The sequence below is a fragment of the Pleurodeles waltl genome, chromosome 3_1, assembly GCF_031143425.1.
Source record: "Pleurodeles waltl isolate 20211129_DDA chromosome 3_1, aPleWal1.hap1.20221129, whole genome shotgun sequence".
In the NCBI taxonomy this organism is placed as follows: Eukaryota; Metazoa; Chordata; class Amphibia; order Caudata; family Salamandridae; genus Pleurodeles; species Pleurodeles waltl.
This window is the reverse complement of record NC_090440.1, coordinates 292,113,155-292,139,241: the sequence shown is the minus strand read 5'-3', so window position 1 is coordinate 292,139,241 and position 26,087 is coordinate 292,113,155. Positions and strand designations below refer to the sequence as shown.

At 41.7% G+C, this 26,087-nt stretch overlaps 1 protein-coding gene across 8 annotated transcripts in view; it reads right to left on the bottom strand.

The window, feature by feature from the left end:
* RAB27A (RAB27A, member RAS oncogene family) overlaps positions 1-26,087 on the bottom strand; it is a 520,171-nt gene that overhangs the window by 33,652 nt on the left and 460,432 nt on the right. For all 8 annotated transcript variants that reach the window (XM_069222438.1, XM_069222439.1, XM_069222440.1 and 5 more), the window contains 2 exons: positions 18,775-18,860; positions 11,565-11,668 (listed from right to left, as the gene is read on the bottom strand). In XM_069222438.1, the coding sequence (XP_069078539.1) occupies positions 11,565-11,668; positions 18,775-18,860 (190 nt within the window). The remainder of the gene's footprint in view (positions 1-11,564; positions 11,669-18,774; positions 18,861-26,087) is intronic.

Genomic DNA, 26,087 nt, shown 5'->3' with positions numbered 1-26,087 from the left:
TCTCTGTTCAGCGATGCAGGCTCCAGACTCCATCTCTCTCAGAATGTCCGCGACTACTGGAGGCCATGGGCTAGTCTGTAAAGCGCCAGTGGGTTCAATGTAGATTCTACTGGTTAGACATATCCCTCTTTCGGCACCGGATTGCCTGATAACAGCATACGGGATTTTTTTTATGAGTATGTATTCACGAGCGTCTTGAATTTTAAATACAGTTTCAAATCAAAAGGTCCCAACTAGTACTGCCTGCATGAGTCTAAAATCCTTCCCTTAAAATGTACTTTTAAAAGAAAAATAGTGGAAATGCGGAGGTTGCATTTGGAAAGGGAAGACTAAGGTTAAATGAAAAGGAGATTATACGGGGCACTGCCCTCTACCCATCGTATTAAATGCTGCCAGCACAAGTCCTCAACATATTGACTTACATTGGGCAGGTCGGTTTATGTCAGAAAATATCAGAGCGGACTTAAATATTGGTACAAACCTTTGTGTGCGTCTGTCCCTCTCCAGTACTCACTTCCTACGTCGAAGTCGGTCTTGTTACCTGTCCTAAACAGGATAATCTGCAAGAACACGTCAAAGAGTGAACTCATCACATCGCGAGTAAGTCTAGAAGAGGGGATTGTGTAGTGCACATAAACCAACAGAGGAATGGAAAATGTAAAACTAAAAACCCATGTGCTGAAAAAACAAAGGTGTCAGGGTACAGGGTGCTCTTGGAACAGACAGGGTGAAAAGAAAGGCCAAGACGTAAATGCCAAACTGGAGTTTTCTGTTCCACCACAAGGTGGTGCATAGCCCCCACAAGATGATGCGGCACTTTCAAATAAGTAAAATTCTCTAAACTCGAACAAAGGCGGAAGCCAAATTGACAGTTGACGCCTGTCAGCGTGATGGGAAACTAAGTCACATTGTTCTGTGAATTATCTCTCAAGCAAGGATAGACGACTGTTTGGAACTTTCAAAAGGCCCTTACCAGGAAGTAATCCCTTCAAACTACTAACTGTACTGTAAGTAGCACAGAAGGAAAACCTAAAAGGAGATGGACTAAGAACAATACGAAGAAATTAAAATAGCAACAATACTATTTCCGACTATGCCCCCAAAAAATCCGCAAGTAGCTCCACTGGAAGAAAAGTGAAGCACTCCTTTTAGTCAGGCCTTGAGGGTGTACCATATCCGACCAGGTAGGTAAGGATGTAGTTTCGGCCGGGGGTGCGCGTGGGGAGTCTGGGGAGTGGGGGGCGGTCGGGGTCACTTCCAAAATAAATACAATCTTGGCAGTTGGGTCTACTATATCTATGTCGGTTTTCCTGTCATACTGACTCACGAAAAAGGTTTTAAAATATTTTTTAGGGATCAGGAATTTATATAAATGTATGCAAAGATTTTGTTTAATGGTTGCCTCACTTTTTTGATGCAGCCTGACAAAATCCTTTGTAGGTATTTTCAAAGCCACACAAAAGTCGATTTGCATGGCTTTGTAAGAAAAAGTAATAGTGCACTGCGCTGCCTGACATTATTTTACATCAGGTAGTCGTTCCATGGTTGGAGCACAGCGTTCCCATGCATTCATCCATGGATTTTAACACAAACCCCATATTTATATAGGCGAAGATTTACAAAGCTTTTTGCGTGTGGGTTGCATCACTTTTGTGGCACAGTTATAATGCAAAATAAATTTGGGGGTATTTAAGCCATGCAAATGTCGACGTGCATGGCTTTGTAAGACAAAGTAATGCAGTACAATTAGCCTGCTTGCATTGCTTTGCGGCCACGCATCCATCCATGGATTCTGAACTTCTTGTTCATTTAGAGTGCAAGGGAAAACCATGTTTTCATATGGTTGTGCAATCCAGTCCAGTCTCTGGACCCTTTCTCTGACAACTGTTATCTAATTGCGCGCGTTGCTGTTCAATGCAAAATCAATGAAAACAGATAAAAAGAAACAAAGAGTTTTGCTGTACTTCCATTTGAGGTGAAAAAGTCAGACAAATCAGTTAATACTCGACTATCTGAATATCTTGAAACAGAGTAAACAGTTGCTACACAATTTTTAATCTGGTTTCAGGCCTTCAAACAGCATTGAGTCTGCCCTCTTAAAATTTTGGAACACATTCACAGTATCTTAGATCAAGGTGCTGCAGTTGCTCTGGTGCTGTTAAAGGTGATCGACAGGGTGTCTCATTCTATCTTGACTGAACGACTTTTTAAAATAGGTATCCGGGGTCCGGCACTCAAATAGATCCTTGCTTTTCTGTCCAAAAGTTCAAGCCATTTCTTCACCTCCATACAGATCCTACCACCTAGATCTCGAATAGGGGGTCCCAGAGTGCTCAGCCATGAGCCCTACTTTATTTATCCTCTACATAAGGCTACTTCCTATGCAGGTGACAATCAGCTAATAGCCTACAACCAAAACCATTCAGTTGACCTGAGATAATTTTCAAAACTGCATGGTAACAGTTGCGAATGGATAAGAAACAAAGAAAAAAATGAAATCGTAATCTTTAGACAGCACAGCTTGGTTTGGACATATGCTTGGTGGCCTTCTTAGTTTGAAAAGACCCATAGTTCTACCAAATCTGCTAGTAGTCTTGGCATTATCTTTCTTTTAAATCTCTGCTAGCTGCAATTTCTGCTAGCTGTTTCACTCTGTTGAAAACACTCAGCAAAATACTTAAGTCTCCCAGCGTCTATAGGAAAAACAGTGATTTATGCCTAGATAGCTGCTAGACTGAATTATAGCAATATGCTACACCTAAGACTCCAAGTATCTCATGCACAAACTTTGTATCATTCAAAATGGAGCAGCCAGACTAACCTTTATACTACCTCAGATACAACTCATGTCTGCTGACCTAAAAAACTATACTAGCGCCCAATAAACAAGAGAATCAAGTCCAAAGCGTTGCTCATCACTCACAGAGGGACCACAAACATGGAAGATTGTTTCACCCTTATCTACCTTTGCAGCTTTTAAGATTGGCATGTGCCAACTTGTTGAATGTACCTAAATATTCCTATATGCAGACTGAGGAGTGCTTTTTACCTACTTAGCTTCTAGAACCGGGAATTAACTTCCCTGTGAGCTCCGTCACTGTCCCACAGAAGAAAATGTCTTTATAGCCACGAAAACATGTTCTTTATCTCTACTTAACAACCTCTTTGCTTTTTTCTGTTGTTGCAGTAGCTCAAGCACCAGGACACTCTCTGGGATAGCAGAATGCTTTAGAAAATGCACATTCATTAAACGCACCATTTTTCAGAAGTCTGGTCCAACAGTGTGCCTAAAGGGAACAATTAAAACCTTTTCTTTAGTCCATCTTAGATGCCAGAAATGCACTGAGATTGGAAACTTCATTGGTGCAACACTTTGGTCTGTTGTCTATGAAATTACAAGACAAGCTTGCAAGCTCTCCAGTTCAAAGAAATACAACAAGGTCCCAAATGTTGCTCTCTCAAAAATATAAGTCAATAGCAATGGGATTCTTTTGTTTTGAGCTTCTCCAGAATAATCAGTCAATTTCAAGAGGATGCTTATAAAGCAATATAAATTGCAAAACATTTGAATGTCTATTAAAATATAATGTACAATACATGTCTACTGTAGGAGAACAGGTTCCCTACAGAAGAATAAACAGGCATTGGCAAAGCTGATAGGTCTCACCTATATGAGATCTATTGGCCCTGTAAATACGTTTTTAATCAAGCTGCACAGCAGAGTGGTTCTATCTATCATTGCTGAAAGTAAAGAAAGAAAAGCGATATGACACAGCCAACCTTGAACACATAATGATGCTTTTATTTTCTTTACCTTCAGCCATGTTTTAAACAACTTGGTCGCTGTGTAACATGACTTTTTAACAGCTATATTCTGCTTAAAATATGTTTTCATAGTTTCTGTGTAACAACAAAAACAAAAAGAAACAATAAACTAATAAAATAAGCAACTCTTCTGCAGTCTTAGTCCTGATGCACCCTAAGAGATGCGAGAGATGAACCCTACATCCTAGGAATCTGCATGCAAATGGCCAATGGATAACATGAATTCTGAACCAAATAGAGTCCAGGCGCCTGCAAAGAGAAGAAAATTAAAAGGATTCTAAATTAATCAAAAATATCTTTTGCCTTTAGTTAGCCTCCTCACTAAGATTGGTCGCCATCCTCTAGGACCATTTAATTGTAAACAGATTCAAAACTTCTACTTCTACCAGCCATTAATTACAACCGGGCTGTTTATACAGGACCTTGCAGCATTTTGTGAAGGAGGCCTCAAATACACCCTCCGTAAGCTTACACCCACTAACAACTCTGAGGACAGTAGAAGGATAAACATCTGTGTTCTTCGGTGTTTCTCCAGGACAGTTTTAACTTAGTAGAAGTCACCAGAGCAGATGTATTTACTTCCTGGATAAAGTGTTTTTTTACCTCAATCTTTTGAAGCTATGGTGTGGCACACTGAGGGTTCTTAGACAAAGAAGCCAGAAAACAATAATACATCAGCACATTCAGGTGAATGGATTATGGATGTTTATTCAGATATGATCCAATGTACTTCCGTCTGCAAGTAGCTGTCACTGTTGGGTACCTTAGCTTCTTCCTAGAAATCTTAGTGTGCCTGGTTTTCTTGTTTAACTGGTACTGATAAAGTTCCTATTTGGTGGTCATGATGTCTTCAGGCCACCACATACTCAGGTAAGTAAGCAACAGTGAGTGTTGTGCTTCACAGGGTGAAATAGTCTTTAGAGTCTGCACACAGATTGCACCTAGGCCCTTTCCGTTGGCCTGGTCACACAGTGGATGATCTAGATGCAACATGTGCCTCATGTCGTCGTTGGACCACTCAGCTGCCTTGAAAATGTCACCCTCAAATGCACCCTAGGCTTTTCAATGGGATTTACCTGAAATATCCTTAACAGGTCCTCTCCCTTTCTTTCCAACCAATGCCACCTTGTTCACATGGGCACCTCTAGTTCCCACAAGATACCTATCACCAGAAACGTCCTGCAGGGTTCCGTACTATTTCCTGTCATCTTCAGCCTCAACATGGAGCCACTTGGTGCTTTACTCACAGATAACAGCATTAAGATTTACCAAAATGGCTATGATACACAACTCTTCTTGAAAGGCTTCTCTGCTTCAGACAGCCAATACCTTAAACACTGCCTACAGATCATCCAGACATGAATGTCCAGCACTTATCTGAATCTCAATTCATCCAAGAAAGAATTCCCTTATTTGCTTTAACAACAAATAAAAAACATTTGAAATCTGCCTCAACTACATCAACCTTGACCCACCTTTGACAGAATGGCAAGTCAATTGGACTCACCCTGGGCATTGGCGTCACCCTTAAGGAACATATTGTCAAAAAAAAAAAAAAGCCATGCTGGTAGCAGCTGTCTCTTCTAAAGAAAGTGAACTTGTTCCTTCCAGAAAGCGACTCCAGAACTGATATTAAAAGTTGTATGATAGAACCACGCATGCTGGAGCAATGCATGCCTTGCCAACGTAGTTGTTTCCCTTAAACAAAAAATCCTTGTATCCATTAGGACTGCACCAGAACTGCTCCAATTTGGGAAAAAGCTGAAGACGCAACTCTTTAAAGAACACTACATCAAAATGCATTAACAACCAACTTTCAGGTACATATCCAACGTCAGTGTTAATTTAACATCTGCTTTCCCTTTGAAGAGACACTGGGTGTGGGCTCCGTTTCGTCTAGGTGGTGGCAAAGAGGCCAGTAAATACAACCTCTATGCATAAAATCTCTTGTCCATTCCAAAGCTCAGCTGTCTGTCTTATTCTGGTTTTGCCAGGTCAAGCTCCATTTTGCTCTTGACTTGTGATTACTATATGTTAACCAGATCTTTGAACTTAACTATACGGGACAGCTGCTCAGCTCCTCTTCATTGTTCGATTGTCCCTTGGATGCTGCACACCTCTTACTTTCACTGGTTCATGTACACACTGCTGTCTGGCCGGTTACTTTACTTTATGGAAGGGGAGAAATATGTTTCTCCTTCTAAAGACATCCTCCTATCTGATGTTTCCAAAGCAGGCTCTGAGAACATGTTATTGGTTCTGCTTGTGACAATGATCCTTGCCTTGCTTGTTCCTTCTCAGTCATGCTACAAAGCTGTGAAAAACAGAATAGTAATTAATTGTGGTACAAAAGTACCTTCAGGTTTTCCTTTTCTTTTGCCTTTGAAAGACTTGTATCTTCATTCATGAGTTTTTCTTCTTTATTTCCCCTTACGTGAATCTTTACCTCATTCCTGGACATTTTCACATCCCGAGTTTGAAACTCAACACCCTCAAATTATCAGTCTCAAGGACATTTCTTACAATGTTTTCACAGACCTGCCCCAACACAAAAAGAATGATTTCCATAAATGTTGCGAGTCCCTGTGTATCAGTTCATATTTATTCTCTGCAACCAGCTTTATCCAAATACCTTTGGCCTTTTGCTGGTGGATGAAGGCATCACTAGAATACCAATATTTTCAGGCCTTTAAAATATATGACTCGATTTAAGCCAAATGCTACACTACTAGTTGTTTGCATTTATCATGTTTCAGAACTGCTGTATTGCTTGAACCATATTTTTCAGCAGGGTATCAATGTGTAGTGCCAACAGTTCTACAGAATTGCCACAACACCTTTGAGCTCCAGATAGTGTCCAGCCCAGGTTGATCTGGTACTTTAAGGAATTTTCTCCGGGCTGGTTTCATAGTCGAAAGGACACTGTGGGGGTGATTCTGACTATGGCGGAGGCCGTCCGCCATAGTACCGCCGCCAAATGACCGCACCGCGGTCAAAAGACCGCGGCGGCCATTCAGACATTTCCTCTGGGCCGGCGGGCGCTCTCCAAAAGAGCGCCCGCCGGCCTAGAGGAAATGCCCCTGCAACGAGGACGCCGGCTCAGAATTGAGCCGGCGTAGTTGCAGGGGTGCGACGGGTGCAGTTGCACCCGTCGCGTATTTCAGTGTCTGCAAGGCAGACACTGAAATACTTTGCGGGGCCCTCTTACGGGGGCCCCTGCCGTGCCCATGCCATTGGCATGGGCATGGCAGGGGCCCCCAGGGGCCCCGCGGCACCCCCTACCGCCATCCTGTTCATGGCGGGTTTCCCGCCATGAACAGGATGGCGGTAGGGGCTGTCAGAATCCTCATGGCGGCGGAGCGCGCTCCGCCGCCATGAAGGATTCCCCCGAGCAGCGGTAAGTCGGCGGGAGCCCGCCGACTTGCCGCTTCTGACCGCGGCTGAACCGCCACGGTCAGAATGCTCGTGGGAGCACCGCCAGCCTGTTGGCGGTGCTCCCGTGGTCGGTGGCCCTGGCGGCCACCGGCCGCCAGGGTCAGAATGACCCCCTGTATCTTTTCTTTGAATTAGAAGTGTTAACCAGCAAAAGTACTGGAATTTGGAGCTGCGACAGTCTTAGCCTTCTCCTGTAAGCATTTATTTAGCATTCAGAGCTGAAGCATGCAGGTGTGAGCTTGGGCACCTGAGCAGTATTGGCGCAATCAGTGAGTATCAGAGGGAATAAGTAGAGGCCTCCTGGACAAATAGCAGTATAACTCTAACAGGAAGCACAGTTATTCAATGAGTGCATGAAGGTGCCAGGAGGTCTGACCGTGCATTGGCAGACTGCATTGTTTCACTCAGAAGTAACGGTGTGGCACCCCCCGGCGGAATGGTGGTGAAAGAGACCATGATCTTGTGCAGTAGTGCTGCAGCCTATGAATGGTCTCCCGCACACATACTTCGAATGGTGGGTGTCTGATGGTAATACAATTTACAGTGCATCCTGCTGAACAACCAAGCACAAAGTACCATAGATGACCCTAGCCGTCCACGAAGGAATCAAAAGTGCGTGAACAAGAGTTCTTTAAGATGTGTAACTGTTGGCTCAGAGAGAAGGAGAATCAGGTGCTTCGAGAGCAAGCACCCACAGGGTGATCACACTCAAAACATGAGAAACTGTTCTAGAAATGTAGTGAGGTCTGAGGCCATCAAGTGCTCACAGAAGACCACTGAAAAGAAAATATAAGCCTTTCTTGGGTGGTTGAAAGGTGTACAATAGTCCCAGACATCTGGTGATTTTCGAATTTAAACAATTTAAGAAGTGGTGCATGCCTGCAAATCTTGGGTATCTTGTGTTTGATTCCAATTGATGTCTTACTTGGAGCGGTTCAACATGGGCTCATACTCCTATGTGTCCTAACGGATGGTGGTACCAGTGTCCACAAGAAGTATACAGAATGTGAATTATGACAGTAGCCGTGAGGGTAATTGTACCCTGTTTTTTTTTGCCAAATTTTGAGGTTTGCAAAGGATTCTGGGTAACAAAACCTGGTGAGAGCCCCACAAGTCAGCCCATTCTGAATTCCCCTAGGTGTCTTGTTTTTAGAAATGTCCAGGTTTGCTAGGTTTTTCTAGGTGCCGGCTGTGCTAGAGGCCGATATCCACAGCTAGGCACTTTGCAAAAAACAGGTCAGTTTTCCTTAGGAAAATGTGATGTGTCCATGTTGTGTTTTGGGGCATTTCTTATCATGGGCACTAGGCCTACCCACACAAGTGAGGTACCATTTTTATAAATTTGTGGCTTCTCTTAGATTCCAGAACTTTCCATCACCGAAATGTGAGGATTTTTTTTTTTTGCCAAATGTTGAGGTTTGCAAAGGATTCTGGGTAATAGAACCTGGTGAGAGATCCACAAGTCACCCCACCCTGGATTCCCTTAGGTGTTTAGTTTTCAAAAATGCACAGGTTTGGTAGATTTCCCTAGGTGAGCTAGAGGCCACAATCCACAGCTAGGCACTTTCCAAAACACACAGATTTCAATGTAAACATGTGGTGCACCCATGTTGCGTTTACTGTCGCAGGCACTAGGCCTACCCACACAAGTGAGGTACCATTTTTATCGGGAGACTTGGGGGAACACAGAAAAGAAGAACAAGCGTTATTGCCCCTTGTCTTTCACTATATTTTTCCTTCCAAATGTAAGACATTGTGTAAAAAAAAGACATCTATTTGAGAAATGCCCTGTAATTCACATGCACCCCGGAATTCAGAGATGTGCAAATAACTACTGCTTCTCAACACCTTATCTTGAGCCCATTTTGGAAATCCAAAGGTTTTTTGATACCTATGTTTCACTCTTTATATTTCACCAAATGAATTGTATACCCGGTATACAATGAAAACCCATGGCATGGTGCAGCTCCTTTATTGGCTACCTAGGGTTCTTGTTGAACCTACAAGCCCTGTATATATCCCAGCAGCCAGAAGAGTCCCAGCAGATCTAACGGTATATTGCTTTTGAAAATCTGACATCGTAAAACGTGTAGAAAAATGGCTGTTTTTTTCACCTCAATTTCAATACTTTTTTTTATTTCAGCTGTTATTTTCAATGGGAAAACCTTGCAGGATCTACACAAATGACCCCTTGCTGAATTCAGAAATTTGTCAACTTTTAAGAAATGTTTAGTTGTCCAGAATCCAGCATTGGTTTCACACCCATTTCTGTCACTAACTGGAAGGAGGATAAAAGCACAAAAATAGTAAAAATTGGGTATGCCCAAGTAAAATGCCACAATTGTGTGAAAAATGTGTTTTTCTGATTCAAGTCTGCCTGTTCCTGAAAGCTGAGAAGATGGTGATTTTAGCACCGCAAACTCTGTTGATGCCATTTTCAAGGAAAAAACCACAAGCCTTCTTCTGCATCCCCTTTTTCACATTTAAAAAAATAAAAAATGAAATTGTTGCTGGATTTTGGATAATTTATTGGTCTCCTCCAGGGGAACACAAAAACTCTGGGTACATCTAGAATCCCTAGGATGTTTGAAACAAGAACGCAAATTTGGCATGAGTAGGGTATGTGGACAAAACGTTATGGAGGCCTAAGCGCAAACTGCCCCAAATAGCCAAAAAAAGGCCTGGCACCTGAGGGGGAAAAGGCCTGGCAGTGAAGGGGGTAAAAGTTGAATACTGTATTTCCACTGTGAATACCGCATTATGAATGACTGATTAAAGTTTTCATGGCAGTTTGAATCTTTTATCTGCAGCATTTCACAAGCAGCCATAGCTCATATTGTCATTTTTTTAGTACGTTTTAGACCACTTTAACCCCAGTCAGGCGTCATAGCTTTAAAAAGTAGAGTGATGGAGCAGAGGCTACATCACTATTGGTAGGAGGTTTACCTTGAAATCCACACAACAGTAAGCACAAGAGAGGGAGAGTATGAAGATGGTGCTGAGACAGATACCATCATGTCATTTCATTTCATTTCATTTCACCAGAACTAGTTTCAGATTCCCCTTGCTGACGGTGTATCAACACCAGAGCAGAGGTTTACCAGTATGACTGGAATTGTGATACACAATAAAAAAGAACATTTTCTACACTCCCCACAGCACCCCTCTGAATATCTGTGAGATATGGGAGTTTCAGAGGCTTCCGATAACATTCTGCAGGTGGTGGAGCATCGTTTTGTGTTACACCATTGATTGGATTTGCAATGGGGAAAAAGGAAGTGGCCATCTTCTGAAAAGATACATCCCTCTGGTTCGCAGCTTGGTGGCCCCAAGAACTAGGGTCAATGCCTACCCCACAAAACTCAGCAGGGGCCCTAGGACTGAAATCAAACCTCAATGACTAACCAGGTCACCACTGTCACCTCCACCTGCTTTTATACCCTCAAACTCCTCAAGAAAGCTTTTAGATGGCTTCCGCTGGGCCTCGAGTAGTAGAGCGTTAAAGTAGGGAATTCTTTAGTCCCTTCCCCCCTTCATGTTGTCAATCCCCCCATCAACGACCTAAAGCTAGAGCGACACTCCTGGCTATTCAGAACGCAGCAGCCAGACTCACTCAAACTCCCACTACACACACACACATAACCAATTACCTCAAAGACCTCCACTGCCACCCCATACACAAATTCTCTCACTTCAGTCTCTTCACTCCCATACATACAATACTAAAGCAAGGCCACCACATACGTGAGCAGTCACATCAACTTCTAAACCCCACCAAACACCTCCTCTCTGCCAACCTATTGTCCGCTCACACCCCTTCCTTCAGAAGAGCCAGAGCTAGGGATCACACCTTTTCTTACCTGGCCCCTAAAGCCTGTAATGACCTCCCGTTATCCATTAGAGGTACCAGCTTTATTTTAGATTTTTGCAAAAAACTGAAAACTTGGCTATAACAACAGAATCCAGTCAGGACAGCCCCTCTCCCTCTTATGCACCAGGATAACCCCCGGATGATATGAGCATCATACAAATCAATATAAAATAACAGAGGCACCAATATAATATATTTTCTCTCAATTCTCAGCTTTGACTCCTGTGACAATTAAGTAGACATCTAATTTACTGCACTGCTAACAGTTATGATTTTCTGGAAACCAGGACTGCTTGAAACCAACATTTTTTTCAACTGTAATTAAACTTTTCTACTTTGGTAAACACATCAGTGTAATTTGAGTAGGGTAATTTGACACCCAGGCCTTAAACTTAATGCATAAACCTAAAAACAAAAATGAAGAAAGACTTACTTATCCAATTTCTGACATTGATGAAACTCTGTTCACTTGTCAAATCAAAAAGCAGAAGGAACCCCATAGCATCCCGGAAGAAAGCAGTCGTTAAACTACGAAACCTACAAAAACAAAGGAAAAAAGAACTTATTGTACTTTTCCAGTGCTAGTACATTACTACCGCTGAGTACCGGAAGAAAGCAGTCGTCAAACTATGAAACCTACAAAAACAAAGTAAAATAGAGTTTATTGTACTTTTTTTAATGCTAAAACATTACTACCGCTGAGTCACAAAGATTATATTCGGAAATAAATACCATTTGATAAAACCCAATATGTTCACCATTGTACAGTGCCTTCGTAATTTTGGAGACAAACTTGTCTACTAAAATTCAAAGATGAAACTTACATAGAGGCTGGAAGATTTGCAGCAACGTGCTTGATGCATTGTTAGACAAAAAGAAGCAAGATGAAGTATAATCACAAGTTAATGACAATGGTCTAGCGCTCACTACTAATCAATACTTATCAGAGGCAACATTTTATCGAAAGGAAGAACCAAGCACAAATTATCAGTTTTCACATTTTTGTCCATGAAACATGCTAAATAGACAAACGCCAGATAAGTCACTTCCCATGATTCGAAACTTGAAATAAAAAACGAGCAATTGTGGAGCCCCATGGAGGGAGCCAAGAAAATAGTCAAAATCTAGCAAAATGTGGACTTTTTGTTTTTAAATTGGAAAAAGTGGTGCGCAAGGAAGTCTATATTTTTTTTCTAAAATGGCAAATAAAAAGGGTTGGAATTCTTTTAATTTTGAACACAGTTTTTGAATGTTTCTAAATGGTAGTCCACGGTTCCTATATTTGGTGGTCTCAACCTACATGCAGTTTGTAGTGGCAACTGGTGTGAAACCCACAGGTGAACCTGTAAAGCTATACACTTCTAAAAACTAGAAAAAAATTCAAAATCAGCAAGGGGTCATTTGGGTAGCTCCCTCATGGTTTACTCAAAAAACGGGTCATTGCAATGAAATAAAAAATAATGTAAAGAAATTATAAAACTCATATCGACCCACCAGGATTCAAACCTGTGACAATGAGGTCAAACACTGGTTCCTGGAGTGGATGCATTATTTCACAGAGCCACTGACCCAACACTTCTGTGAGGGAAAGTTCCAACCCAGCATTTCCACACTTCTGAGTAAAACGATACCCCACTTGTGTGGCTTGGCTTACTGCCTGCAACAGAAATAGATCAAACCATGGACATTGCAAAGATCACAGAAAGTTGCTGCAGATGCAGGATTTTGGCCAAAAATTGAGTTTTGCATAATATTCAGAGTAAAAAAACATAGCAGGATCCACACCACCTTGGATTCGCCTGGGTCTCTAAGGTTCTGAAATGCCTAAAGTTCGTAGGGTCCCCTAGTTGCTAGATGACCCAGAGCCCAAATAGTACAGCCATTCACAGTGACAAGGGAGAGGAAATTGGGATTTACCCCCTTCTCAACTGGCCCATATGTCAAAACTACTGTCCAAAGGATCCAAATTTCCTCTTGTTTGCCATGGGAAAAGGGAATTTCTAGGTCCCAATAGGGGCAGATAAACTGTTGGGATTTAAGGGTGAGGGTGCAGCCTGATGTCAGGACGGACCAGCCCCACCCCATTATTTAAAGACAATATCCCTGGCCGCAAGTAGACATCTGGCCTCTCGGGGGAAGAGGTGAGGGCAATCCTCCATCTTTGCCTTAGGGGAGAAGAGATATTTTTGGGGCTTTTGGAGGAATGCATCTCATTCTTCTTTGTTCTACTGTGCCTCGGTGTAGTGGGTTTTTGCCTTTTTCCTTGTCATATTGAGTATAAACCCCAAATCTGCTCCTTTCATAGGGACAGAAAGACTGCTGAACCCATTATGGAGCGGAGGCATGGCTAGAGGCCACCCACATCCATTCTTTGATTTTAACATTTTTCTCTGGTGTCTAGTGAGCGTTCTGCCTTCCTGGGGGCATACTGAGGTAAAACTCTCAATGTGCTCCAGGGGAAGGGGGGCAGCAATACCACTACTTGGGGTCGGACTACAGATGATGCTTGATCGGGCAGAAACCACACCCTTTTTCACCATTTTTTCCTGGTGACTAGTGGGCTTTCTGTCCCACCTTTTCTGGGTGGGTGTATTGCCTGTTGCCAGGGTGCGCCTCTAGAGGCTGGTGTTGAGTTCGGTTTCTCAGGGAGGAGGGGCAGATTGGGGTAGAATGATAGTTGAATTCTTGAGGGAGAACTTGCCCATACCTAGGGTTGCCATTCTCCCCCCCAAATTGTCCCTGGTGTATACTGGGTGGTTCCCTGCTTTGTTGATCACAGTCCAATGGCGAAGGCCTGTGGGGTCCGTTTGGGAAAGGTACTGTTAGAAAGGTGACACTGCCTCCTTTCAGAGGTGCCTCTCTAGCACAGATGAGTGCTCAGGAGGCCACTTAAAGCCGATCAAAGTTAAAGTAGACAGCGGTTAACAACACTGTGCATCACAGTAAACAAAAGAAACCAGACAAATTGACTCAAAGGAAGCTTTTCACCCGCATCCGACTCTCTTCTTTGAAAATAAATTCTTTCTGGTGCAGGTACCAGGATTTTCTGGCCAGTGCAGTGGCTGCCCTACAGAAATAACGTGATGGACATGAAGGTTTCATCCACAGCACTGAAGAGGTTAAGGCACAATCCTTTTTGTGCCCTAATAGCGATTGCTTTTCTGTCATTTTTTGCTTACGTTCCTTTTTTGGGTGACACAAGTGCCTAACATTCCTTAATGCACAGCTTGTCTGACTGGAAACAAAGGTAGCACCACAAGCCTTATACTTGGTTTGTCCCAGAGTGTGGCTCACAGAGTAGTTACTATCTCCAAAAAAGATCCTTGATGCCCAGGTGTCCACTTTATCTTTTGTTTAACCCTACGGTGTGGTATCAGTTGTTTTGATGCCTGCACGCTTGATGGCATTTATTTTCTTTATGGGTGGCACCGAATTTGCGTTGATGTTATTTATCCTCTGACGCTCAGATATCTTGGTATATATTTGGAGCATCTGAGTAGCACAATTCTTTAGTGGCGTATTCCAATATGTTTCTCAATACCTATGTTGATACCACATCCAGTGGCCAGAATTCCACCCACGCCACATCAGCAATTATTTTACCGTTTTTGGACTCTGCTGCCTAAAGCAGTGAAAGGAAGGTCAACACTGCAGAACGATACTGGACCAAATACAACGTTTTTATTGGCATCATTTTAATTTGTCAGTCACAAGTTGTGCATTATTCAACATTAACACCAAGTTGCGCCATAACATCTGCTACTTTTTCCTTTCATCGGTACATCATGAAAAAGTTTTGTGCAATTTATTTACCGTTTTCTAAAACTAGGGAAGATAACGAACACTTCTAAAAGCTAACTGAGCAAGGTAGTGGAGAATGAGAAACAAACTACGGGCCTGATTTAGAGTTTGGCGGAGGGGGTTACTCTGTCACAAACATGACTGATATCCCTTCCGCTGAATTACAATTCCATTATAGCCTATGGAACTTGTAATATGGCGGACTGGATATCCGTCACATTTGTGAGGGAGTAATCCCTTCGCCAAACTCTAAATGAGACTCTAAGTTATGTTCATTAATGATTCTAGGGAAAATACTTAATGGAAGAGATGGTTCTTCAGATGTTTTCGTAAAGTGATTTCCAAAGAAAGTTTTCAGTGACTGAGTTCCAAGGAGAGGAGCCTTAAGAATGTAATGTCCTTCCTCCACATCTGAATTTAGGCTTCTGGTTGTAGATGTGGTTTAAGAAAACTGGAGAGGTACTCTTGAGAAGCACCGCCCAATGTCCTGTTGATCAGGCAGAGTTTATCACAACCATGTGCCGGATTGGCAACCAATGAATACTAATTAAGGGTCTTCTAAGATCAGATCCTTAAAAGCTGAATATGAGTCACCATGGCTAATTGTTTTGGTTTCGTTCAAAAGAATGTATATGGAGGCATTGCTGAGTGTGAGTACAATTGTGTCCATGCTTGGTTTGGCACCGTTCACACCTGCACCATCCTTCACATTCTGATTGCCAATTCCTGTGTTCTCGGTCATAAAATCTGGCCTTGTTAGAGTTTCCAAAGTATTGTATTGTAATCGTAATTATATAGCGCTTACTACCCCTGACGAGGCGTCAAAGCGCTTTTCAGAGAGTAGCACGCTACTCTGGAACCCAACAAGAATTAGTGATGGATTAGGATCATGAAATAATGAGTACAGTTTTAGTGTTATTAGGAGTTAATTTGAGCCGCGGATATGAGAGTTTGTTAGTTAGATGGACTGGAGTAATGGAGGGGTGGAGGAGGAAAGAAATCCAGAAGTGTTAATTGGGAGTATATCCTTCATTTACTCAACCCAAAGGCTTGGGATGAGTAAAGGGGGATGGAGGAGGGAAGAGTATGTGGAAAGTGTTTTTATGCTATGAGGCACCACATGTGTACTGTTGCTTGGTAATTGTTTCCCTCAAAGCTTAATTAACTGTGTGACTTCCTCATTGGATAAAGATCACATTTAGTGGTCCTTCTGATGCTGCTGTCCTTACATTCATCCATGTGTGGGTATTCATAAGAAAGACACTTTTTATTTAACAATACAACAGAGCTTGCATTTATTCCATTTTTTTTTTTACTAGTTTAGCTTGGTCTCTGGCACTTATTTTTCTGCATCAGACACTAATTGAGAGCAAGAGAGTGAAAAACAAACAAAAGTGAAAGACGGAGGAAGAGAAAGATAGAAAAACCGTCACTAAGGTAGAAAGCAGGAACAGGTAAAGAGTGAGATAACGGTGCAAGGAGTGGCCATTAGTGAATTAAAGTGGCACATGGTGGAATAAAGACTAAGCAGCCTTGGTATTTGGCATGCTAACATTTAATTGCACTGGCCGCTGGTTCATGAGCAGAGCTTTGGGCATCAGAACTCATTATTATAGAAATTAAGAAAGGTCTCTGGCCCAGTTGTTGAAAAGCTCCTGTCATGGTGATGTCCCAGAATGCAAAGCAACACAAAATATTGCTGACATATCAAGCAGACAGGATGAGAAACAAAAGTGTTTAATGCAACATGAATGTACAAAGATAGGGGTTTAATAGTTTGTGAAATCAATTGTACCTCTTCACTCAAATATTTTAGTTTCACGTTTTCGCTCTACGCAATTTGTTGAAGTTCAGAATTGGAAAAATATAAAGATATCTCTTGACTCTTACTAAATGATTGAAGTCATTTTTTGCTTGTCCTGCCGATATTGTATTGCATGTCTAGTAGACATCAAGTATTACAGACCATATTGTAAATATGTTAACTGATTTCTAAATGCTCACTTACGAGTTTAGGTCTTTGTAATAAACTTCTACGTGCCGTTAAAATTATAGCAAAATGCATTACTATCTGGGGGTCATTGGTGTCTGGATTTAATTCTGCCCTTTGAAGTTTTCTTAGCATGCTTACATGGTTACCACGACATACCTATGAGAAATCTGATACTTAGAGATGCTGAGGTTCGGATCTTGTGTCAACAAGCAGAAGCTGTGCCACCACTGTCTATGGGTGTATTGACCCGATTCCTAGTGCTCCATCACTGTGGGGCCATCTGCCCAAATGCTGAGGTCTCCTTATATGAAGGGAACATTTCAAGGTGGGCATTACAAATTGTGTCAGCTCCTGTAGATTGGGAGTGATTGCACATGTTAAGGTAATAAGTCTGCTATGTATTTTAGAAGCAGATATTTGAAGGACCCTCATGTGGCCATTTGAGTTCCTTGTAGGTAGTGCAAATTTGGTCAATTCCATGTGGCCAGGTATCTGAATCTTAAAAAGATGATGTAATAATTCAGGTGGTAACCAACAAAGCTGTGCTCATCGATTTAGAGAGCACTGCTGTGAGGACTGCTGTGTTTCTGAGTACGCAAATGTATGTTTTATATGATTAATGTTAAGATTTTGACAGTATGTTACAATCCACATGTTGTGTTATGGAGGGTGCCCTGGAAGGAATCCAGGAAGGTTAGGTATTGAGTGAGGTGTGCGGAGGGATTGGTTGAATGCTAAATCTTGACAACAACTGGCATCATGTATTTACTAAAGGGGTGTGTTAGTGAGGGGAAAGAAAAAGGGTGCTCAGGGAAAACCTGGCCACAAATATACCTAAAAGGTGCCTTCACAAGGGACTACACCCAGCCCTTAAGTGTTTACGTAGTAAACCAAAACTAATTAAACATATATGTGAGGCACTCAATACATGTATGTACATAAATACAGCAACTTCTCCACAAATATGTAGAAATATTATATGAAAGGATTAACAATCAAAGTCAGAACAGTTCTTAATATTTTATCCAGTCTGCGTGATTTATTGAGAAAAGTCTTCAAGAGCTTGAGTCCCAACAGTCCGAACACCCAATATTCCAAGCCAACACGTGTTTCGTCATAGGGAAATAACCCAAACGACTTCTTCAGGGCTTATTCGCAATGAGAGTAAAACAATCTGTGTACACGTCGTCCGTTCCCGTGATGTCCGTTGGTCCTGAACATCACAGACCAAGTCTGGATCAAGTTTCAAAAACAATTTTTCTATGCATTCCTTCCAATATCTGGCGTCGGCGTACTCGCCGTGGTGATCTGGCATTAGAACATGCCGGGTACTTTATCGATTTGGCTCTCGGGTTAATGACTAAGAAACTTGAAGATATTGGAAGGAATGCATAGAAACATTGTTTTTGAAACTTAATTCAGACTTGGTCTGTATCGGGTCAATACCAGACTCCAAGACTTTTCTCAATAAATCACGCGGACTGGATCAAATATTAAGAACTATTCTGACTTTGATTGTTAATCCTTTCATATAATATTTCCACATATTTGCAGAGATTGCGTTATTTCTTAAATTCTATCAGTCACAATGAGTATCAAAATGTCCAGAAATCTTCAAATGCTGTCTTAGCCCTGGCTTGTACACCAGCAAATTGGTAAATAGGGCTTCTCGTCTGCCGTCTTAGGAGCTGAGTGAGTTGCATCAGGGAGCCATAGCTCTACAGTTAGTAGATTATCATAGACACTGAATATTAACCTATTTCGGCCTTGCCACAAGGAATGTACACAATCTACTAGAGGCAAGTATAAAGTCTAAGCCAATGGAATATATCGTAACATTTTTCCATACCTTTCTTGCCCAGCAGTGTCCCACAGCTGAAGATGTATTCTCTGGCCTCGCCCAGCAATGCCATCTGGTCCATTTGACCGATAAACCTTTACAAATTTAAGCAGATAAAATGTGAGGAAAGAACTTTTGTTATGTAATTTCTCATAGAACTAATCTTCTGCATGAAAAGCGTGGCTAATGAAGGAAAAGAATACGTTTTCGTGTATTGCTTAGCATGGCCTGTTAGTCTTAAGGAAAATTAACACTGCATGCTATGTGAAAAGGTTAAGTACACAAACAGCTAAAATAACCATGTGAGCGCTGAAATTTACGTTAAAAATTATTTCATGTATTTCGAGATTTGATTTAACATATAAAACCTATTAACGTGAAAATTAACGTGTAACATGAAATATGCCTACCTGACTGGCCACCATCATATACGAAGTTCTTCATAAATAGAGTATTAACATGTATTAAGAGCTTATATATTTCTGGAAATACACTGCTCTGTCATACTTACAGTTAAACGTTATGAGTTTCACTTGTGCTAACTAAAAGGCCTCAAGTTTAGCAACACCGCAGCTAGAACTGAATGTCTGCCAAATACTGCAAAATGCAACAGTAGTAGAATGATCTCATGTCCGCTGTATAACTACTTCATTGTTTGAATGTTAAACTTGTCCAAACTTGCCTTAACAAAATGTTACTTCTCTTGAGGAAATGTGCGTAACCTGAAATGTATCCACAGCATTGTAGCTGTTGACCCAAAGCGTATGGGAAAATAATGTTCTCATGGACATGAACTGCAATCCTCTGATATCTAAGGAAGAGCTCAAAAATTGATTCTTATTGTATCGACTGAATGCATGCAAACGGAGAAGAACCAATCATTGACACGTGATCGTTTATCTAGTATCTCTCTGATATGTAGTAAATTTGCAATTGGACAATCTTTCATTGCAAGATGCCTCTGACCAATGACAACGTGGGAAAACTTTAACTTAACCGCACTGCACTTGGAGTTCTCTGCCATTATTCCAAGATTCATCCCGTCACTTTGACTCTCTGTCACTTTGACATTTGCCGGCCTGTCTACTGACATCCTGGTACTTTATTATTTTTGAGTTGATTTCTTATACTCCAAGCAATGATGCTTGATGCTTAAAGACTAAAGTGCTTGCTGCCTGCCTCAGATACTTAACCTGATGATGAAGATAAATCTGCTTGCTGATTGTTAAGGACAGGTATACTTGTGTAGATGATGTATTGCTGTTTTGTATTTTGTTTTCCGTGCTTTTGGTAGAGCCTTAGCTAGATGTTTTCCAAATTTTATGTTACTAAAACTTCTGCGTGAAGCCCCAACACGCTAATGCTAATTTGGAGTTAGTGAGGTGCTTTTCTCTATTCATCTGTCTTGGTCAAATGAACTGACAACATTCAATTGCTGATCAAATGCATGTTATTAGCATTGCACAATTACTCTTATTATTGATCTGTACTGTTGCTATTGAAAGCCTAGTGATTACTGGCTTCAAACAATTAAGATTCTTTAGACGTTTTGGTCAACCTATGTTGTTTCTGTATCTTTATCATGTGGTATTAAGACTAACTTACGTGACCTTAGCCTGTTTAATATAGGGAAATAAACATTTTAACTGATAAAATAAAGGTGTGGTTATTCGTGGCCAAATGGGTCCTGGTGTGTAAAGTTACTGACTCTAATGAATTGCATTGTTTATTTGATGATATTAATTCGATGTGCGGTGATGGTGTGATCATTTTAAGCGAGTCAAAAGGTCCATCGGCCTAAGGGCGTGTACCCCTTATTAGTTATCAATAACTAAAAAGATAAGGTCACACGTGCTAACAAGAAATGGTAGCAGAGTATGATGGTTAGTCTCCTTAAGAGCACATCATCATACACAGTTTGAGGTTTGCCATAGAGAAATTCTCAGAGGGCCTTGTAGGTAAAATAGGGAAACGCAGGTTGATTTTGGTTAAGATTTTTGGATTCAATGATGCAAAATAGAGACGTGCCCCTAAGTGCCCAAAGTGACTTTTCCAGGTCCTTGGAGTTTGCCTATGTTTGTTTAAAAATGTTCTTGGTGTTCTATTGACAGGTTGAATGGAGTAGATTATGCGCTTGCACAGCCTTTGCAAATTACAGTTGAATTGAGTTGTTTGCGAGGGTTCAGAGAGTTTGCTTACTCCAAATGATGTTGTAGAAGGAGTTTGCATACTCCGCAGACTTAGAGTACTTCATGTGTGGCGCATGGTGCTCAAATATTATCCACTTGGTTGTTGGTATACGGGCCGTGCGAGGTCTAAGACTCCATAGAATATTGGAAAGTGCATTGAGACACTTGGTTTTTGTTGTAACTTGTCTGTTTAGTAGGCCAGTGGGCGTGCTTGGCAAACCGAGGTTATGTGTTGAGTTGAGTGAAAGGTCTATTTGACTGAGATTTGGCGAGTCCTATGTGCACCAGGAAAGACCTATTGATCAGTTGAGAGTAACATTTCCGAGTTGAATTTTACTTGCAAATCTGGGGGACTGAGAAAGAAAGAATAGCTGTTAGAGTGAAAGCCGTCAGTGACAAATCCGTAAGGTTCCTGAATTGATTGTGTTACCCTACCTGTAGTAAATGGGCAAATTGTTTTTTGGTTTTGTTGAGGTGCTCGCCATAATTTTTGCATTAGTTTTGAGTGGTTCGGAGTGTAGGGAGACAAGCCGCAAGACTTTGTCAGCCACTGCGCGTGCGAGTGTGATGTCACTGGAGCCGCGCTGAGACAGGTCTGTTAGTGAGAATGGTCGCACACTGATTGGTGGACACCCATGAGGAGCAATTTGACGAGAAGGTGTACAAAGAGGATTTCGGGATTTAAAGTCACTTCCTGATTACCAAATTTTAACACAAATTTGCGAAAATTAAGTTTTTCAAAGCCTTAAAAAGCGCACTTAGGGGAGATGAGTATATTCCAGCTAGGGTAGGAGAAATTTGTCCTCCAGATGGTACTCCGGCATATGTCATATTTGAGGAGAGAGGTGTTGGAGCATGTCTTTCGTTAAAACATTGGTGCAAAATCACAGAAAAGGAAGGGTGCTTAGCGTTTCCTGAAAATTGAACCTTTAAATTTGAGAATTTTAGAAAATTTGAGACAAGTGATGTCTGATTTAAAACCTCTGCCAAGACCAGCTCAGTTTGAAGCATTGGCGACCTGGGAGGTAGTAGCCAGACAACAACAGTTGAAATTTGAGAAAAGAATGAGAAGGGCAGAGAAGACACTAGAGGAAGCTAGGTGGGACAATGATCAGAAGTACTGGAGGTTAGATACCTTACAGGGAATTAGAATGTTTCCTGCAATTTTGCAGGACAGTGAGAAAGAAGCAAAGAAAGACATTAGAAAATCAAACAGGGGCCCATCTGAGGATGGAGAGAAGCAATCAAAGGAGACTAAGAAGGCTTTAATATCTGATGACGAATCAGATGATGATGAATTTATTTTACAGCGGTTGAGAAATCGCCCATCACCATATGTGGCACAAAAGAGCGGTCCAAGCACTAGAGTGAACCCCTCTGTCCGACACTGGTTAACATGCCACAGACTCCAACACAGAGTAACCTTAACATGACTGAGAGTTCCGTTCAAGTTAATCCTAACGTGACACAGAATTCAGTCCAGACTAGTCCTCACTTAGTGCAGGCACCAATGCAGAGCAGCTTTAACCTGTCTACTGTGTCTGCAGTGCAGATGCCACCGCAGAGTATTCCTAGGATTTACCCAGATGTGCCTATTGTAGACACTGCAACCAATTTAATAGTGCCAACGGGACAGGTTTACCAGAAACCAATGGTGGTTCAGCCAGAGCCAACTCTGCTTTTACTACCTCAAATACAGCCACAAACAATTCCGAAATACACTCCCATAGCAGGGACCCAGATGGACATGTCTGTATTAATGAGCCAGAACATGGGAGTAATGCAGTCTCAAAACGCAACTGTTAGACCAAGTCCAGATGCTGTGTCGGTACCCGTCACTATTGGTCCAGTCATACCATTGTTTGCCCAGGGTAACAATGGCACAAATGGTCAGGGAATCCTGAATCAGAGTCTAGTTGGAGGAGGACTTAATGAAAATGCCAGGATAGTCTCGCCTGTGGGACGGACTTTTGACGGAACAGGGTCATGGTTGGACCTGAGCCCTTTCAGAGCTCCTTCAAATACTGAAGCAGGGTCACACATTGGTCCCAACATGAAGTTATTTGCACCCCAACCTCTGAGTTTAACTGTACAACAGTTACCTAGTACTCAGCCCAGCAACATCTCACTACAGGGTTTGGCAGCCCAACAATTAACCGAATGGTTAGAAAAGCTGAATACTCCTCAAGATACTTCTAGTGGAGGGAATTGTATTAATTGTACTAGGCTTGCAATGGAAGTAGGTGAACTTGTTGGGGGAACTATGGGTGTAAATCGACTCAATTCCTTCACTGAAGCACAAATGCGATACTTGTGTCCACAAATTTACTAAGGAAACATGTGAGGTACACCAAAGGTTAGCAGACTTAGCAGTGAAATATTGAGGAAACTAAATATTTGAAGAGAAATTACAGGTTGGAATTTAACACCAAAGATTTCAAACACATGAGAACAGCAGGGATGAAAATGCATCTTAGAGTGTTAATTCAAAGCGTCCGGACATGGACAGCATTAGACAAATGGGAAGATAGATGAGTAAAGAAACGTGATAAAAAGAAAAAGGATACTGGTGTTCCCCCAGCAAATATGCAGCAGGCTGTGGATCCGGTAAGAATTTTACCAATGAGACAGATTCCAAGAGAGAATTTTGTACATGTCCCCTGGGGCAGAAGTGACATTTTATTATTCACAAATGATTACCCCCGTCTGAAGGAGAAACCAGTAGAATGGTATCAGCAGACACACAGGTTTGTAAAACTTGCAAAGTGCCTGTGGGAGGATTTGAACACTCTTTTAGAGATAGTAGTTCCAGCAGACTTATGGATTGAATGCAAAAGGAGTGTAGATTGGCCAACATAGGAGCCGCCAAGAGATCCGACAATAGGTGTACCATCCCCTAATGTAATTAAATATTACTATAAGGTGACTTAATTCTTGAAAAACTGAATTTCAACCAATAATATTGATTGGCAGCTCATAGACAGGACTGCTCAGGAAGATAATGAGACAATTCACTCATACTATGAGAGATTGTTTTAGGCGTTTAAGCATTACAGTGGTACAGAGACAATTGAGCTAAAAGATAGGATTCATTTTGTTTTCAGATTTGTTGAAGGATTGAGACCCAAAATTTGCCAGATGACTAAGAGTCATTTGATTTGCTGGCAAGCAAAGCCGATTGATGAAGTGCTGCACTATGCGAAATACTGTAGTGATGAGACTGAATTGAAACAGAGAAAGCTGAAAGAGAAGGCAATGGTGATGCAGATTAAGGCTGCACAGACAGGGATTCAGGGAAGTTTTCAGCCTCTGCAGCAGAGAAACATGCCATTTCAGAACGTCGGTAGAGGTCGTGGAGGAATGGGAAGTGTAAATCGTGGTCTTGATTTGAATACAGTAGTGATACAGGGTGAAGCACAAGGGATGAATAGGATGTTGCCATGGCACAATTGAGAGGGCCTCGGGCACTGGAAACGGGAGCACCCAATGGTAAATCGAGGTGTTGTTGTTCAGGAAATGAGTGATGTCAATACTTTCCAGAACGTGAGTGGACCGAGAATGAGACGTCCAAATCCACATTTTCAGAATAATTTGAACCCAATGCAAGGTTTTCAACCCATGCAGCCCATGCAACCCGTACAGCCATTGCAGGTACAAGTGCCACAGTTACAGTATATGCAACCTCAGGCTCAAATGGTGCCTAGACAACAAATTCAAATACCTCAAGCCCCTCTGGACCAACAACAGATGATGCTTTCTCAGTCGCTCTCAGGACAAAGACTTAATCAGAGTAATAATACTGTACACCAATTCCCCCTACACAGTGTGGTTGGAATAAACGATGATTGTATAAGTGAGAGTTCGGATGAGGAAGAATGCTTGTTGGCCGCATTACTAGAGGTAGATCAGAAAGGTCCCTACGTTAAAGGCAAGATGAATGGTCACAAAATCTAATTTTTGGTCGACACTAGAGCTACAGGCACTACAGTGAGAACTGCTGAAGTTCCAGACCTGACCCTATCAGGGAAAACAGTCCAGATTGTAGGAGCTGCAAACCAATATTTGATGAATCCAATCACAGAACCAGTCCCGGTTAAAACTGATAATTTTAGGGGAATGCACAAATTCGTAGTCTGCGACTCAAGTTCTGTGTTTCTACTGGGAAGGGATTTATTGTCCAAAACAAGATGCCCGATTACTTGCTCAAATGATGGTATTGAGAGTCAAACAAACAGTGATGATGAAGAAGACCTGATACTTATTGTTAGCAATGAGACTGAGTGAAGAATTTCCTCTAATCAGTTTCTTTCCAGTTTTTACTGTGAGAGATCTTCCTCCTGACTTACAACAATCCGTTGTATCAAAGGTGTGGGATTTTTCAGGAAAGGACATTGGTTTGATAGAAGGGGTTGAGCCAGTTAGAGTTGCAGTTAAGCCTAATGCAGTTTTCCCCAACTTCCCTAATACCAAATGACAAAAGAGGCAATCGAAAGCGTGATGCATATAATTGCCAAATTGCTAGACAGAGGAGGTTTGAAAGAAGTGACGACCAGCCCATGTAATTCACCAGTAATGGGACTGTGCAAGCCATGTGGGAAAATTGGAATTGCTCAGGAGTTGAGAAAAAGAAATGACATTGTGGTTAACTGTTGCCCAGTGGGGCCAAATCCACCTTTGATTATGTTCTAAATCCCATGCGATGCTGAATGGTTCACTGTAGTGGACCTGTCACAAGCATTCTCTTCTGTGCCTCTTCATGGGATGGTAAATATCTCTTTTGTTTTAAATTCTTATATACAGTATACTGTTGGTGTCAGATTCCACAAGTGAATTCAGAGTTCCCATCCATTTTTAACCAGATCATGAAAAATAATGTAGAGACATTAATAATGCCTTACCAGTCAACATTGGTGCAGTGCATTGATGATCTACTGATCGTGTCCAAAATCAGAGAAGGGTGCAAGTATGATGCAATTGCATTACTGAATCACTTGGGAGACAATGGTCAAACATAGTACCCGGCCAAATTACAACACTGTCAAAAAGAAGTGAGATATTTGGGTCATTTGATTGAAAAAGGAATCAGAAAAATTTCCAGAAAGAGGGTCGGCACCATATTACTGATGCCACTTC